Source organism: Canis lupus, chromosome 7 (genome assembly GCF_003254725.2).
Source record: "Canis lupus dingo isolate Sandy chromosome 7, ASM325472v2, whole genome shotgun sequence".
In the NCBI taxonomy this organism is placed as follows: domain Eukaryota; kingdom Metazoa; phylum Chordata; class Mammalia; order Carnivora; family Canidae; genus Canis; species Canis lupus.
Genome location: NC_064249.1, coordinates 73875083 through 73891117, shown reverse-complemented (window position 1 = coordinate 73891117; position 16035 = coordinate 73875083). Strand labels below are relative to the sequence as shown.

Below are 16035 nucleotides of genomic sequence, written 5' to 3'. Positions count from 1 at the left end.
GACAGCAAGCTCTGGAAAGTTCTGCTGGAAAGAAACCGGGTTCACTTTATTTCACCTAGTTTCATGGAAGGATTCATTCCTGTAACCCTTTTTCACTGAGTACCTTCAGCCATTCCACTAAATACATTTAAAGAGTGACTTAGGAGGAAAGCACTCAAATATTAGCTATTTCCCTTGTTCTGTCTACTATAATCTTAATCTCAATAAACTACCATTATTTATGGAAATGCTAGCACACCCTAAATGTGCTTTTCCATTCATCTTTACACCATGTACTGCCTCTCTATTTTGTCCCATAATTAGTGAGGTTCCATAGGTTTAAGTCAGTTGCCCAAACTTACAAGTAAACAAGGGTGATACTTAAGTCAGTTCTGCTTAACTCATGGTATATGTTCTACTATACTATGATGCAGCCTATTTCCAAATAATACTATAATGCGAAAGTCCTTTATAACAGTTAATTCTGGGGGGATTCTTGGGTGGCTCAGCAGTTTAGTGCGTGCCTTTGGCCCAGGGCGTGATCTTGGAGTCCTGAGATTGAGTCCCACGTCAGGCTCTCTGCATGGAGCCTGCTTCTCCCTCTGCCTGTGTCTCTGCCTCTGTCTCTTTCTGTGTGTCTCTCATTCATAAATAAATAAAATCTTTTTTAAAAAACAGTTAATTCATCAATCTTAACTCATATCAAAACTATTAATAAAGTATAAAAAGCATCTTTTAGAAATAAAGTGCTTTACAGACAAGAAATATTTTAATATGCTAATATTTCAAGTATATGTCCACTCTATAGAAATGTTTTAGATCTCTCTAATGTATCTTGCAGCCTAAATTCACTAATGTAGAGGTGATGTCTGGGGGAAAGCTGATTTCCAGTGCACTGACAGAGGGTCTCCCAAGGGTCCCAGTTCCTTCAGATGTTCATGTCCTACTATCTTGCCCTTGGCTTTCTAATACGGAAATGGTCTGTCTATATCCTAAAAAGGCATCATTTAGAAATGGACTCTTATGAACTATGCTCACATGACACCAGAAAATATTTTTAAAATTTTGTGATTTAAAATGTAATACTGCTGACACTTGAACACGGGTATGAACTCTGTGAATCTGCTTATACCTGCATTTTTTCTCAATAATTACAGAACAGCACTACAAACATTTCCTTTTTGAAGTGAAAGGCCTGTACTTGGAAAACTATAAAACACTAATGAAGGAAATTAAAGATAACACAAACAAATGGAAAGATATCCCATACTCATGGATTGGAAGAATTAATATTGCTAAAATATCCAAATTAGTGAAACAATCTACAAGATTTTTTTTTTAAGATTTTATTTATTTATTCATGGAGGCACATAGAGAGAGAGACAGAGACAGAGAGGGAAAGAAGCAGAGACACAGGCAGAGGGAGAAACAGGCTCCATGCAGGGAGCCTGACGTGGGACTTGATCCCCGGTCTCCAGGATCACACCCTGGGTTGAAGGTGGCGCTAAACCACTAAGCCACCAGGGCTGCCCTGCAATCTACAAGATTAAATGCAATCCCTAGCAAAATACCAACAACATTTTCACAAAACTAAAACAAATAATACTAAAATTTGTATAGAACCACAAAAGAGGGCAGCCCGGGTGGCTCAGCGATTTAGCGCTGCTTTCAGTCCAGGTCATGATCCTGGAGACCCAGGATCAAGTCCCATGTCGGGCTTCCTGCGTAAAGTCTGCTTCTCCCTCTGCCTGTGTCTCTTCCTCTCTCTCTCTCTCTCTCTGTTTCTCATGAATGAATAAAATCTTTTAATAAAACCACAAAAGACCCCAAAAAGTAATCTTGAGAAAGAACAAAGCTGGAGGTATCATCATTCCAGATTTCAAGCTATACTACAAAGCTATAGTAATCAAAACAGTATGGTATTGGCACAAAAACAGACACAAAGATCAATGGAATAGGATAGAAAGCCCAGAAATAAACCACGCCTATATGGTCAATTAATCAATAACAGAGGAGGCAAGAATATAATGGGGAAAAGCTCTTTAAAAATGGTATTAAGAAAGCTGGACAGCTACATGCAAAACAAATGAGATGGGGCTACTTTCTAACATCATATACACACACACACACAAAAAAAAATCAAAATGGATTAAAGACCTAAATATGAAACCTGAAATGTTTTCTTAACATTTTTCTGGCTTATTTTATTATAAGAATATAATATATAATACATATAGCATACAAATTTGTGTTAATCAACTGTTTATGTTTTTGATAAGGCTTCTGATCAATAGTAGGTTGGTTATTAGTAAAATTTTAGGGGAGTCAAAATAATGCATGGATTTTTCCAGTGCATGGGGGTTTGGCACTCCTTACCTCTACAATGTTCAAAGGTTAACTATAGTCACATAGGGCAGACTCACATCCTTAGACTAACAGAATTTCTGATAGATAAATCGAGGTGGGAAATTAATGCAAAAGCAGATGGGCTCACACATGATTCACGTTTTTAAGAGCATCAGGATATGATAGCCATCTCCTCAGTAAAGGCAAGCTGACCCAAAGAGCTAAGGACTGCATTGGGCAAGGAAGCTCTTTCCTTGGGCAGTGCTGCCCACGCACAGGCAACTTACTTTTCTAACTGTTTTCTGGTCATCTCCAGTTAGGTTGACACCTTGGGCCAGGGATGGGAATAGGATTTGGTAGATATTCTCCTTCTTACTTGCCTTTGTTAATATGGTTTACCTTTCTCATTCCAACTGGGAAACATCATTCAGGTTTTCCATGGTGATTTTAAGCCCTATTGTTCAGTGTCTGGAAGGTTTCCTGCTGACATCTCTATTATCTCATCTACAGAGTGCCATTTATCTGATAGCTTGTGTTACTATTAGAGTAATGATTTCAGTAAGTTCACTGCCCAGCAGATAAAGAAGAAATATGCCTTTTCACTATGCCTTTAAAACTTTAAAAACTAATGTTTGGTGGTAGGGCTCAGAAATTAAACTAACAAGTGACCTTTCAGTGGATCCAAACCTTTTACAGATGTTGATCACCAGATTCTTAACAACCTAGCAATGCTGTATTAAAGAATCTCTACAAATCCACTTTTAAATCAAAAGTAGAAAGCTATTCCTAATGAATCAACCAGTGAACCAAAAAGCAATAGTGATTATGAAACAAACAAGGGGTAGTGAAAGGGGAGGTAGGTAGGGGGATGGGGTGACTAGGTGACCGGCACTGAGGGGGACACTTGGCGGGATGAGCACTGGGTGTTATACTACATGTTGGCAAATCGAACTCCAATAAAAAATATACCAAAAAAAAGCAATAGTGAGAATTAGGTTCTGATTCAACTTGATAAGTCATGTACTGCTCATGTAAGAGAGGTTAGAGCGGGAAATAGGTGGACCTGGGGGGTGGGGGTCAGAGGGTCACAATTGGGGCGGCTAACTATTTTATTCAAAAGAGCCCAAGAGGGATCCCTGGGTGGCACAGAGGTTTGGCGCCTGCCTTTGGCCCAGGGCATGATCCTGGAGACCCGGGATCAAATCCCATGTCGGGCTCCCGGTGCATGGAGCCTGCTTCTCCCTCTGCCTATGTCTCTGCCTCTCTCTCTCTCTCTCTGTGACTATCATAAATAAATAAATAATTAAAAAAAAATCTAAAAAACAAAAACAAAAACAAAAGAGCCCAAGAAAGGAAGAATTCATTGGAAATCACAATGGCCTGATAATAGGACCACCTCATTTTCAATATAATTCCATAATTCCTTTTTAAAGGCCGATCTCCTAAGATCATTAAACCAAATCATTCCTCTCATTTAAACTGTCTGAACTTGATGTGCCAAGGCTGTTATGGACTGAATGCTGTGTCCCTCCCCAATTTCATATGTTGAGGCCCTGCACCCAATGTGATGATACTTGGAGATGCAGCTTTAGGGAGGCAATCTGGTTTAGATGAGGTCATGAATGTGGAGCCCCCATAATTAGCATCCTAATAAGAAGAAGGGAGACCAGAGCTCTTTCTCTCCATATGCACACACAGAGGAAAGGCCACTGAGCATACTGTGAGAAGACAAGAAGGAGGCCATCTAAAAGACAGGCCCTCACCAAGAATTGAATCTATGAGAATCCTGCAGGAGGACCTCCAGGTTCTACAACCATGAGAAAAGAATGCCTATCATTTGAGGCACCACTCTATGGTAGTTTGTCATAGCAACCTGAGCTTAGACAAAAGCAAAATACCACTGTAAGATCTGGATTGCAGCCAGTGTCAAAACTAAACCAATGCATTGGACTCCAGAGGCGTGAGGGGCCCAAGGGTGTTCACCCCTAGAGATTCTGGGTGGGCAGTGCTAACGTAAAAGAGAGGAAAATTGGAGCACAGATGAGCAGTACCTTCTGATCTTGCCTACAAGTTTGTCCCACTGCCTTTATCCAGCATATGCCTGGAGACTAAGGCAGAACCAAGTGCACGTTCCAGAGGGACAATGGGAACATCATAGACCTATGTCTTCTATATTTTGGTAAGGTCTCCCCCAAAAAAAGTTTCTAAAAGCACAGCTTCTTAGCCTAGTCCATCATATAAAAATTTTTGAAACCTAGCTTAACCAAACCCACTTCCCCTGATTCCTTTTTAAGACTATGGAAAAAGAAACTTTGTCCCAGAAACAATTTTTTTTTAAATTATGCCACTGATTGCTAATCTAGTTATTAAAAAGGTTATTTGTTAAATAGGGTATTTTCCCTGTGGAAGAAAAACTTTTTTTTTCTTTGAGATTTTAAGATTTTATTTACTTATTTGAGAGAGAGAGAATAAGCAGTGGGGAGGGGTAGAGAAAACAGAGAGAGAGAGAGAAGCAGATTCCCTGCTGAGCAGGGAGCCCAATGCAAGGCTTGGGGCTTGGAGATCATGACCTGAGCAGAAGGCGCACACTTAACCGACTGAGCCACTCAGATGCCCCATTCTCTTTGGCATTTTATGAATAAAAACAGAACATATACATTGGAGAAAATTTAGAATATGACAGATGGTAGAAAGAAAAAAGTTCATATCACCTGTTACCCTACTAGCTAGGGAGATATCACTTTTTAATATATTTATTTCAGCATATATTTTAGTCTTTATTTTATAATATATATTATACATTATTATATATACCTTATCATATAAACATTATTTTAAAATTAAAAAACATAATATATAAAATTTAAACAATGGGATTTATCATTTTATACCAGTTTTTCCCCTTAGCAACATAAGCTTCAAGAGATCAAGTGGCTTCCCATGACATTATTCTTAATTGTTGCAAAATGCATTTTTGTATTGAGGTAACATAAATTAATTAACGCTCTAATGTTGGAAATAATACTGTTTCTGATTTTTCATCATTATAAATAAACTGCCATGAAAATCCTTATAGTCAATTATTTGCAACCATTTTTCCCTACTTAGGATGAATTCCTAACAGTAAATTGCTAAATTTAGACCTACCTAATTTTTAACACTCTTAAAAGAAGTGTGCTTTTAAAAGACTTTGAACAATTTATGTGTGTACTATTTAACAATTTACATATGTACTATTCAAGACACATGTATCTCTCAATCATTAAATTCTAGAAATTGTTGCAGGTAAAAGGGTAGAGAGACAAATGAGGCACAACAGTGACAGTCCATTTATTCCCATTATCAAATCCAGGGGGAGAGGAACCAGGATTGATGCATCTTTCCTAATAAACACCAAACCTGCAAAATGGATTCCTGGGTGTTGTGCCTGTCATTAGGAAGACGAGCAGCCCTTGAGAAGACTCAGTTTTCCCCTCCCTGAGTCTAGCCAAGCACCTCAATTAAATATGAGAGATGATCTTGGATCTATGTTCCAGCTGGCTCCTAAGTGAGCCAAAGGAATTAAGGAAGAGAGAAGCAAAATATCTCAATCCTCTTAATGAATCCTCTTACCTTGAAATTAATTGAGTATTTTTCTCAATATCAAGTTATTTAAAGGTACTGTGGACAAAAGTGGGGGGGGGGCACCAAATGCCATTGTCACTAATTCCCCACCTTTGATCCTGAGACAGGATGATCATGTGATACAAGTCACTCTCCTCCAGAAGGGACATGACATCAGGGTTGCTTTGGTGCCACTTTTTAACTATTCCTGGCCTCCACTCCTTAGTTACTTTAAAGGAGAACTCCACATGGGTAATGTGGCTCTTAAAAGAATATCCCAAGTAACAGGACAGCAGCCCCTCCAGGACAAGGACTTAGCCTATATATGTTATTTTCTTTCCACTGGGATGCGAACAAGGAATGCATCTAGCTAGCTGGTCCACTGAGGCTCACTTCTTAATGATATTTACTCCTGTGAGAAAACCCATGAACAAAAGGGGCTTCCTCTTTTAGAATCAAGTGCTATGTCTCTGTTGGTCAGATACAGCTTATTTAATATAGCACTTGCAGATAATGTTTCCTGCCCTGCTGTGGGTCACTTAAAACACCATTTTTGTTTTTATTTTTCTTTTACTTTCTTAAAACAACATATGCATAAACAAGTTTGAAAGGTGTTCGTTACTCATTTTTCAAGGTAACACACTGAACACACTCCTTACCATAAGGAAGCATAAGGTTCCCTAACCTCAATATAAAAAAAAAAAACTATACTTTTTTATAGTCTCCAATTATACTAATATACAAACTATATTTTCAGAAATTAGAAGATGCATCAAAAACAGGAAATGAAAACAAAGTACCTACCTGATAAAAATTAGGCCAGAATGTACTAATGGCCAGTTCTGCCCTGTTCCACGTGCGGGTAGGGTCTCCAGATATGTTCCAGATAGGATTGCCCAAAGGCCCGTTATTAACCTTCACGTAGACATTGAGTAACCCGGGAGCATCATTATTCTTGCTGGACACAAAATAGTGAAAATCAATGCAGTGGGTATCATTTTCTTTCAGCTGAGGTAAGAGGAGGTGGGCTCTCTGGCCCTCAGGTCTTCCAGATGTGTTCACCAGCATGAAAGAGCCTATGGAAAGAAAATCAAAGGGAAGTTACAGCCTGAAATACTAATTTCTGGTCATTTGTCAAGCTGCCATCATTTATGTGGGTTGACATTGCAATACATCATATCTTACTTAGGCTTTTAGAGTCCTGTCTCTTTCATACCTTTTCACCTCCAAGTGTTTGCCAAGAACAGTGAATAGAAAGTTCCCTTGAAGTTACTGCAATTAGTCTCCTAAGCAACAAAAATATGCATAATTTGCTGCCCTGCACTGATTATCTGGTAGTCACTAGCCACATGTGGCTATTTACATTAAAATTAAGTAAAAATCTGTAATATTAAAAGTCTAGGTCCTGAGTCACATTTCAAGCGTTGGCTGGGCACATGTGGCTCAGTGCTCTCACATTGGCAGGCACAGATACTGAACCTCTCTACAGAACCTCAGAAAGTTCTATGGGACCATACTATTCTCTACTGGTACCACCACTTGGTAATTGCAGCCATTTAATATTCTCATGTAACCTAGAGAGAGAGAGAACAGATTTGCCTAATTTGTGGAATCCTAGAAAACTTCACTGGCCCTGTGATTCTCCTTGTTGTCAATACAATATAATTCTCTTGCAGTTTAGTGCTACCACCCCTTCCCCATTGCTTTAACAACTGACTTCTTGATAGTGGAGATGTTTTCGTGACAGATATGACAGCATGTACTGATGCAACCATTGAACCAAAGGATGGTCATTTGCAGAAATATCTATGAGCAATTTGTATCTTTATATCCACAGCACTAGCCTACCCATGACTGCTGAAGAATTTCCACATGGATTCAGGCTTTCAGATACCTTGGCATCAACTGTGTCACTCAGGCCCTCCCCATGTCTAAGATCAACAGAAATGGCAATTAAAATAATTATATGAATTTTATATATCATTTATTTTGCCTTTATCTTCCTTATGTAAATATAAAGGAAGATAAAAGCAAAATATTCTAAGATAAAAGGGATGAAAGGGAAAACAGAACATCATAAAGCCTTTTTGGCAGAGAGGAAAAATGTATTGAAGCTCTAGGGGAAAGAGCACCTAAATTTGGAGCATAAAGATGAAAAAGGAAAGTATTACTCACATATGGTTGGACTCATGATTTCTACTGGATGAGGATACTATTCCCCCAGTTGAATAGTCTTTTTAAAATCTCCCCTATTGTGAATCATAATTTTCAAGGACACACATGTATGTATGTTATCTATAAATATCTATAAACAGATATCTATAAACATACATACACTACTAGAAGTGTAGTTTTTCTTTTCTTGTCTACAAACTGTGATTTCCTAAACAGCAAAAGGAGAAGATCACCTTTCCCAGAGAATTATTACAAGGACAAAATAAAAAACATAAATGTAGTTCTATCTTCTATAAATTAATAGGCTACTGTTAAGGGAACAATATTAGACAATGTTTACTGAAGGCTGTTAGTAAGAGGAGCTAGTAGTGTTAATGACATTAAAGACAAACAGGAATTGAGTCACAGAGAGATTAGGAAGCAGTTTATCCAGGTTTTAGGATGAGTTAGTGGCCACAGCAAAACTTTGAGCCTCTGAGCTTCCAGCCCATTACTCACCCTGCTATACTCCAATAACCCCATGTTTCTTCATGTGCCATTTGAGCATATATGAAGAAAACAAAGCCCTTCACGACAGTGAAGGAAAATTATAGTCGCTCTTTGAAAACAGAGCAATTTTTCAAGAGATGAATGTTATGCACCTGGAAATATGAAAGCCAAGCCACAAGGGAAGGGTTATCTATGGAACATATATTCCAATAATAAGGAAGAACTACAAATGTGATTTAAGAATGAGTTGGGGGCTCAGAAAGGGAACAAGTAGCAAGGGAATATCATTGAAATGATTCGGGGTTAGCTACATTCTACAAAATGTAAAAAACAAAAACAAAAAACAAATCTTCAAAATAGGCAGGGTCGACCAACCCCATCACCACTCTAAAGCTGGCTGTTGGTGTTTACAACACAAGTTCAAAATCGTACTTTTCTCTTTGTAGTAAATCCGAGCAGATCTATTCTGTATTTGATCAAGTGGGGCTCCATCACCCACAACATGGTTACAATGTGTATTGTGACACGGCCCACCATGATGTGGCCTTGAGGCCAACGCTGAATCAGCAAAACATGTAGTAGTGCCCTAAGGCAAAGGAAAGTACTTCTTGCAGAATTTCCATCAGTGAAACTCAGGCAGCCACGGTGGCAAACATAGAAGCATGGCAAAATGTGTATTTCCTGTATCCTGTGACATCTAGTTTGGATGTCTGGATGAAGCTGAAACAGAGAAGTCTCTTTTCACATGTTGGTATAAACTGGATAGCTTCCTACCATTACTGTTCAGGGAATCACCAGGAATCCCAAAAATATTATTCTTCTAGCTGAGCCACCGATCCTCCACTATACTCCGTTCCAGCACAAAATGCTGCGTCAGCTTTCTGAGCTGTCTAATGTATGCAGAAATTCTTAACTTGAGGTCAAAGTGAAATTTAGGTATTGTAAGTTATAAACACTCAAATGATCATAATTTTTATACTCCTTTCTCCTTTTTAACCTTTTCAAGCCAAAAAATACAGTCTGTTTTGTTACCTGGGGTGCTTCTGAAATGCAGGTTAGCTCAAATCGGATTAGCAATTAGGGGCATGACATCCATATAACACTAAAGTCCCTCGGGTTCCTGTGTGACTTTCTGCAGGACCTAAAAATTATCAAGCGATCTCAACAAAGGGCTTCATGATGACCTTTTAAACAAAACTACAGTCCTGCAGTGGTGCCTTCACTCAGGGGAAGAAGTGGCAAGAAGCTGAGTGGTTTCCAGAGCCATCCTCTCCATTCTGTGAAGCTGCCTGGGAAACTGCAAGAACAGAAGAAGAAGCTGTGGAGCTTCTGCCCCCCTCCCGAGTTGAAAAGGAAGAACATTGACTGATGGAGAAGACAAACCCTGAATCCTATTCTTAAGTTGGCAGAAAGTGATCTCTATTAGAAGGGACTTAACTGTAGCAGAAGGACGAAGCCAGAGCCGTAGGGTACAGGGCTGAGGATGCAGTCACTGGGATTCGGAATGCCAGAGAGGAGTTGATAAGACTAGTATTTTTAGAAGCGTTGTTACTGTTTTTGTTGGCTCTCCAGCTACAGAGCTGCCCAGCTTTTGAGTGGTCAGCCCCAAACCCGTTTTTCTCAGAAAATCTATCACTTCCAAGTATGTGCTTCTGTGAAATTAGTCAGAGATCTTCCAAGAACATGGGTGTGGTGTTGCTGGAAGTGCCAGCTCTATCCATGCCACCTTCTTCACCTGTTCTGGCCTCAGAAAGCAATTATGCATGGACTGGTCACAAGAAAAGTTGTTCTTCCTTTTGACAGTAGAGAAGCCGCCTGAATGTACTATGGTCAATACACACCGTTTTTAGGAAAAAGTCTCCCTTTACCAAGCACCTTCCCTGGGGTATGGTCACCTGAGAGTTCCTTTTTGTTTTTCCATCCAGAGTCTCTCCATTGGGATTTTAATGTAGCTCCCATAATTAATGTTAATGTATAAAGGCACTTAGGACCATGCATGCTATATAGCAGAAGTACAAAAATTGTTGGTGATGAGTATTATTATTACTTTGTTTTTCTCATACCTCAACCAAATGTGTGGCTTCTCTAAATTATCTGCAATTCCTTAGCATATAGCTTGATCTATTTCCACCTGTCCTCTTCACAACCTCCTGGTCCTATTCCTATTTCTCTAAGTGATAATTTCTAAGTTTCTTCTCACGAGAGAGGAACATTAGTATTGAAGGGTTACAAAACCTTTAACACACTTGATCTTGCCCCTACATTTAAGCTTTGGGAAGAAGATCTTTATTTCTGTGTGTGGTCATGAGGTCTTATCTCACAGCTTCGAAGTACAGAAGATAACATTTCAGCCAACACAAGTATTTCCTGATAGTTCTACTTGATTGTCTTATGGTGAGTTTACATGAGAAAGTGTGAACACTTACATTTAGCACACTCTGACAAACCCAGAATCCTGGGGGTGAATTCACAATTGTGAATACAGAAATGGCAGGTAGGATGGAAGAGATGTCTTTTAACTGAATTCATCACCTATCGGCAATGAAAGTAAAATTAACTTGCCAATGTTTAAAGGATCCAAGGCATTTATATTCAATTTTAGACTATTAAGTCTGTTTTTAAAAATATCTCTGTATGGCTGAATGTTTAATTTTCACTTCCTGCTTCAATGTTTTGGCTGTGAGGAAATGCATTTTCAAAGACTAATTGGGTCTCCCTCAGTAGGTGCTTCCTTACCTCAATTTTTTTCCTCCAACAAAAAAACACTCCAACTGGGTAAATAAATAAAAGAAATCAGAATTCAAATTAGCATAGAAATTCTGCTTGTGTTCGAATAACAAAACACCCTTAAGTCACAAGTGTAGAAGTTGAGAATATAACATTGCAGGCAAATGAAAAGAGCTCCACGGAACAGAGCTGGCTTCAAATGGGAGAGTTTTAAAAGCACCCTTTGAAGGACTTTAAGAATCCTTATTTTGGATTCTCTGGAAAGGAAAGATTCTTACAAGAACATGAAAAATGCACATTCTTAAATCTTTGGGTGAATTAAATTTAGCTTAATCTTATCTACTGGCAAATGTTTTTGACTGGACTATCTTCCATCATTGTTTGTGACAGCAGCCAGAGCTACATATAATTAGTTATTCCCCTCTACCCCGTCATTAAAATTTGCATTGGTGTGGTAAAAACTCTAGATTTTTAAAGGCGAAGGAAACTGCATGAATTGTCCTCATACATTTCAGAAACTTTGTGTGCCCAACAAAAAAGGAGCGTTTTCTTTCATCCAGTAAGAAGAGAGTATTAGGTGTTATTAAATACTTTGGCTGGTGGAGAAGCAGCATTTTATCAACTTGAAAAGGAAAAGATTTTCTACCCCAATTGTGTCTCTTTGGCATGGGGATTATTTTAAGCTGGCTATTCTTTTTCCCTCTCTTTTAAAAAAATTATTTATTTAAATTCAATTTATTTAACATATAGTGGATTACTAGTTCTACCCCCCCTGAAACTAAGGGGTAGAATTTAGTGATTCATCATTACATTCATTACATAAAACATCCAGAGCTCATTCCATCAAGTGCCCTGCTTAATGTCCATCACCCAGCTATCCCATTCCCCAACCCAACTCCCCCCACCCCCCCGCCCCGGGGACTCTCAGTTTATTCCCTATAGTTAAGAGTCCTTTATGGTTGACCTTCCCTCTCTATTTTTTGTCTTATTTGTCCTTCACTTCCCCTATGTTCATTTGTTTTGTTTCTTAAATTCCACATATGAGTGAGATCATATGGTGCCCATATTTCTCTGATTGACTTATTTTATTTAGCACAATGCCCTCTATTTCCATCTACATCATTGCAAATGGCAAGATTCCATTATTTTTGATGGTTCAGTAGTATTCCACTATGTGTATATAGTATTCCACTGTGATCTATCTATCTATCTATCTATCTATCTATCTATCTATCTATCACAACTTTATCCATTTATCTATCAATGGATATCTGGGCTCTTTCCAGTTTGACTATTGTGGACACTGCTGCTATAACACTGGGGTGCAGGTGCCCCTTTGAATCACTATGTTTGTATCCTTTGGATAAATACCTAGTAGTAGCTGGTTATTCTAAACAGCAGACACAGGAAGCTCTCAAAACTGAGTAGAAGTTAGCCTTGCATAAGAGACACTTACCATGGGAAGCTCTATTTGTAACAGTGTTTCCCTTCCCGTACAGGAAGAGGGGGAAAACCACATTTCTAGAAACTTATCAATGGAGAGGCAAATACTTAAATGTTCATAACAACCTTACCCTTGACTGCTTTTCCTTCCCAGACACACCACCTCCATCCATCATCCTCTGTCTTTAGCTGAAGATAGTATTTAAGATGATGGTTTCAGCCATTTTAGGAAGTTCCTGTTCTAGGGTCTCTCCCATGTATACAGGAAGGGTACATGATATTAAACTTCTGATTGTTTTGTCTGCTTAATCTGTTTTATATTAACTTAATGATTAGACCAGGCAAAGAACCTAGAAGGTGCAGAGGGGCAAAATTTGCCACCTCAAAGTGTGTCTCTTTGACATATGGATAATTTTAGGCAGATTATTCTTAAGAAATGGAAGGCTCAGGAAGAAACTTAGACCTTCCCCCTAAAAGAATTTAGGTAGAGGAGCTGCTCCAGAAAGTGAGCCATCATCATAGATAATTACTATATGAGCTAAGTGTGGTAGACAGGCAGGAACTTACAAAAGTCTGTTTGTTAAAATTCCTCTCTATGTCCCATTGTTTCTGCATGACCCAGCAAACAGCTACTTGCCAAACATTTACTCTTTTTTCATCTTCCTGTGAAACATCCTTCTTCCCTTTGAAGTCCTGGATGTCCACCTCCTTTTCCTTGGTTCTGCATGGCCTCTAATCTTCAACTGCCTAACTGCTTGAGGGCCTGATAGTCTTACAAACCCCTTCCCCTCGCCTATACATATGTAATTAAGTTTTATTTTCTCCTGTTAATCTGTTTTGTGTCAATTAAATTCCTAGACCAGCCAAAAAACCCTTGAGGCACAGGAGAAATTTTTTCCTCCCTAACAAAGGCAAGAAGGGAACGTTACCCCCCAACAAATTTTAATGCCATTATAAAATTCACTTCTTAAACCTCTTAATTTTAGTAAAAGCACATGGATGATCGGCCTTTCTCTTCCTTTGGCTGTTTTGTCTTTTTTTTTTTTTTCCTTTTTCCTCTATGACCATGTCTTCAAATGTATAGACTTAAAATCCAAAAGCCAAATTGAAAGTTTGTAAGTTCCATCTTTGTTGGTGTACATCTTGCCTCTAGTTAACATGGCCATTCTTTCTTCTTCTAACCCATTATACATACCAGTTGTAACAATTTAGTTGTCTAGAGAAGTGTTTTTTGAACACTCTATGATGAGGGGCCATTTTTTAAAAATATCCAATGCATCTCATCAAATTTACGTAAAATGCAATAAATATGGACTTTCACAAAAGAATAAAAAGACTTGCAAAATACAACCCCAAATTTGTTACTAGATTAAATAGATGCAAATCACTGACAAATTTCTATAAAATTTTCTAATGACTTGCTCTTGATTTCTATAGTGGTCATGGGCAGGATCAATGTGTTGACCAGCTCTGATGTGCAGACCACACCAAGTGGTATAGGCTTAAGGTTTGCATGGAATAGTATACTGGTTCCCAAGTACCCACATGTACAGTTTTTTCTTAATGTGGTAGGAAAATACTAAGACGGACAAATTGAAAGAAAGGAAGGGGAAAAAAATTCTCTGGTTTCTCAACCCAAGGATGAAAGCTATCAGGCCAAACCCTTTGGCTGTGAAAGAAATTGGCTGAAGAAAACACAAAGGGAACATAGGAAGTGAATGGAGAGAAAAGAGGCAAACACGATCACAGGGAATGGAAAGACAGCACCAAGACTAAATTCAGAAAAGAACTAGCTTTGAGGCAAGGAAGAGAGGAAGAAAGCTCCAAAAACACATCTTGGCTATTCTTGAGAAAAGGAGAATGCAGGGAAGTAAACTGTGCCACCCAGTGCCTGGGCTGGGTTCTATATCATTCCCATCTCATTAAATCCTCGCAACAATAAAGACCCACAGATACACAGAGGACAGTTAATTCACCAAAGGGTCAACCAACAGCATCCGATGGAGCTAAAAGGAATCTGAATTTTTCACGTTCAAGCTCTCAATGCAATGCTCTAAAACCAACGTTTTTCAAACGCTTTGACCCAACATAGTACCAAATACATTTTATATTCATCCCAGCACACACATCTGATGTTACATGTGAATACACACACAAACATACAAAACTTGTATGAAGAAATGTGTGTCACTATTCCTCCTGCCATGTGTATGTGTATTATACTCACATTTCCCATTCTATTCTGCTCCATTTTGCAACATACGTAAGTAAAACAATGCTGGGCACAACCCACAACAGATTCTACACCCCATCCATGTATGCTTTCAGGTCATACAGCAACTCCTTTCCCAATCACCAAAACGAACAAGATCTATACTGTGCTCCATCCGCTTCCTTCATAAGAGTGCTTTTCATTTTTATTTTTATTTTTTTTAAGAGTGCTTTTCATTTTTAATTTGTAATTTTAAATTTGATCTCATCCTTCAAATACCAAAATATATCCCTCCTCCTGTTTCCTCAGCCAGTACTAACAATGGTCCTAAGGAACATGTCTTTTCCAATGAGAAACCTCACAAAATAAGGAAGTTGAAAGCCTGTGGAGAAATAAATGAACTCAGGGAGCAAGGCTCAAAGGAACAAAGCCTCTGCAGGGAGGTGCCACCACCACTTTAAAAATACTTATTAGCACCCATTTCAGCCTGATAAAACCACATCCGCAGCCACATCCATATTCTGCAGACCAGATGTCATGCATCCTTCATCAGCTACTGCCTCTTCTATGCCCCTCTCAAAAATTTCACTCTGGTACAAATGTGAATACTTATTTTGCAACCCTAAGAGAGTAAAACTTTAATAAAACAATGGTCTTTTCACCCAACAATCATATCTGCTTTTCTGTTTTGCCCTCTCTCTTGTCTTTCTCTTGGATTCTTAAATATTACCAATGGCAAGACCATTTGTTAAGTGCACTAATTTTTGCCACAGTCCTAATAAGCTGGTGAAAATACCCCAGATGGTAAAGAAGTAACATCACACCGCAGGAAAGCCCCAGCAAAACCATCTAACTGTGCCACTTCTTCATTTCCTGAGTCTAGGTGGCACTCTCCTGGGAGAAGAGGTGATGGGCTCATCTGGCAGGGGCCTTCTTACAAGTCAGACTGGCTGGTACCCAGCACTCTATTCTCCCCAAGGGAATGCCACATCAATCTAGGTGCTATAAAATTAATAATAAGCATAACTAAAGCATAGCATACACCTAAATAATAAGCATCA

General features: G+C 38.7%; 1 protein-coding gene across 6 annotated transcripts in view; it reads right to left on the bottom strand.

Annotated features, from left to right (window-relative positions):
* Positions 1–16035, bottom strand: part of PTPRM (protein tyrosine phosphatase receptor type M) — a 786460-nt gene that overhangs the window by 490317 nt on the left and 280108 nt on the right. For all 6 annotated transcript variants that reach the window (XM_025429496.3, XM_025429497.3, XM_035718728.2 and 3 more), the window contains exon 3: positions 6733–7004. In XM_025429496.3, coding sequence (XP_025285281.1) covers positions 6733–7004 — 272 coding nt within the window. The remainder of the gene's footprint in view (positions 1–6732; positions 7005–16035) is intronic.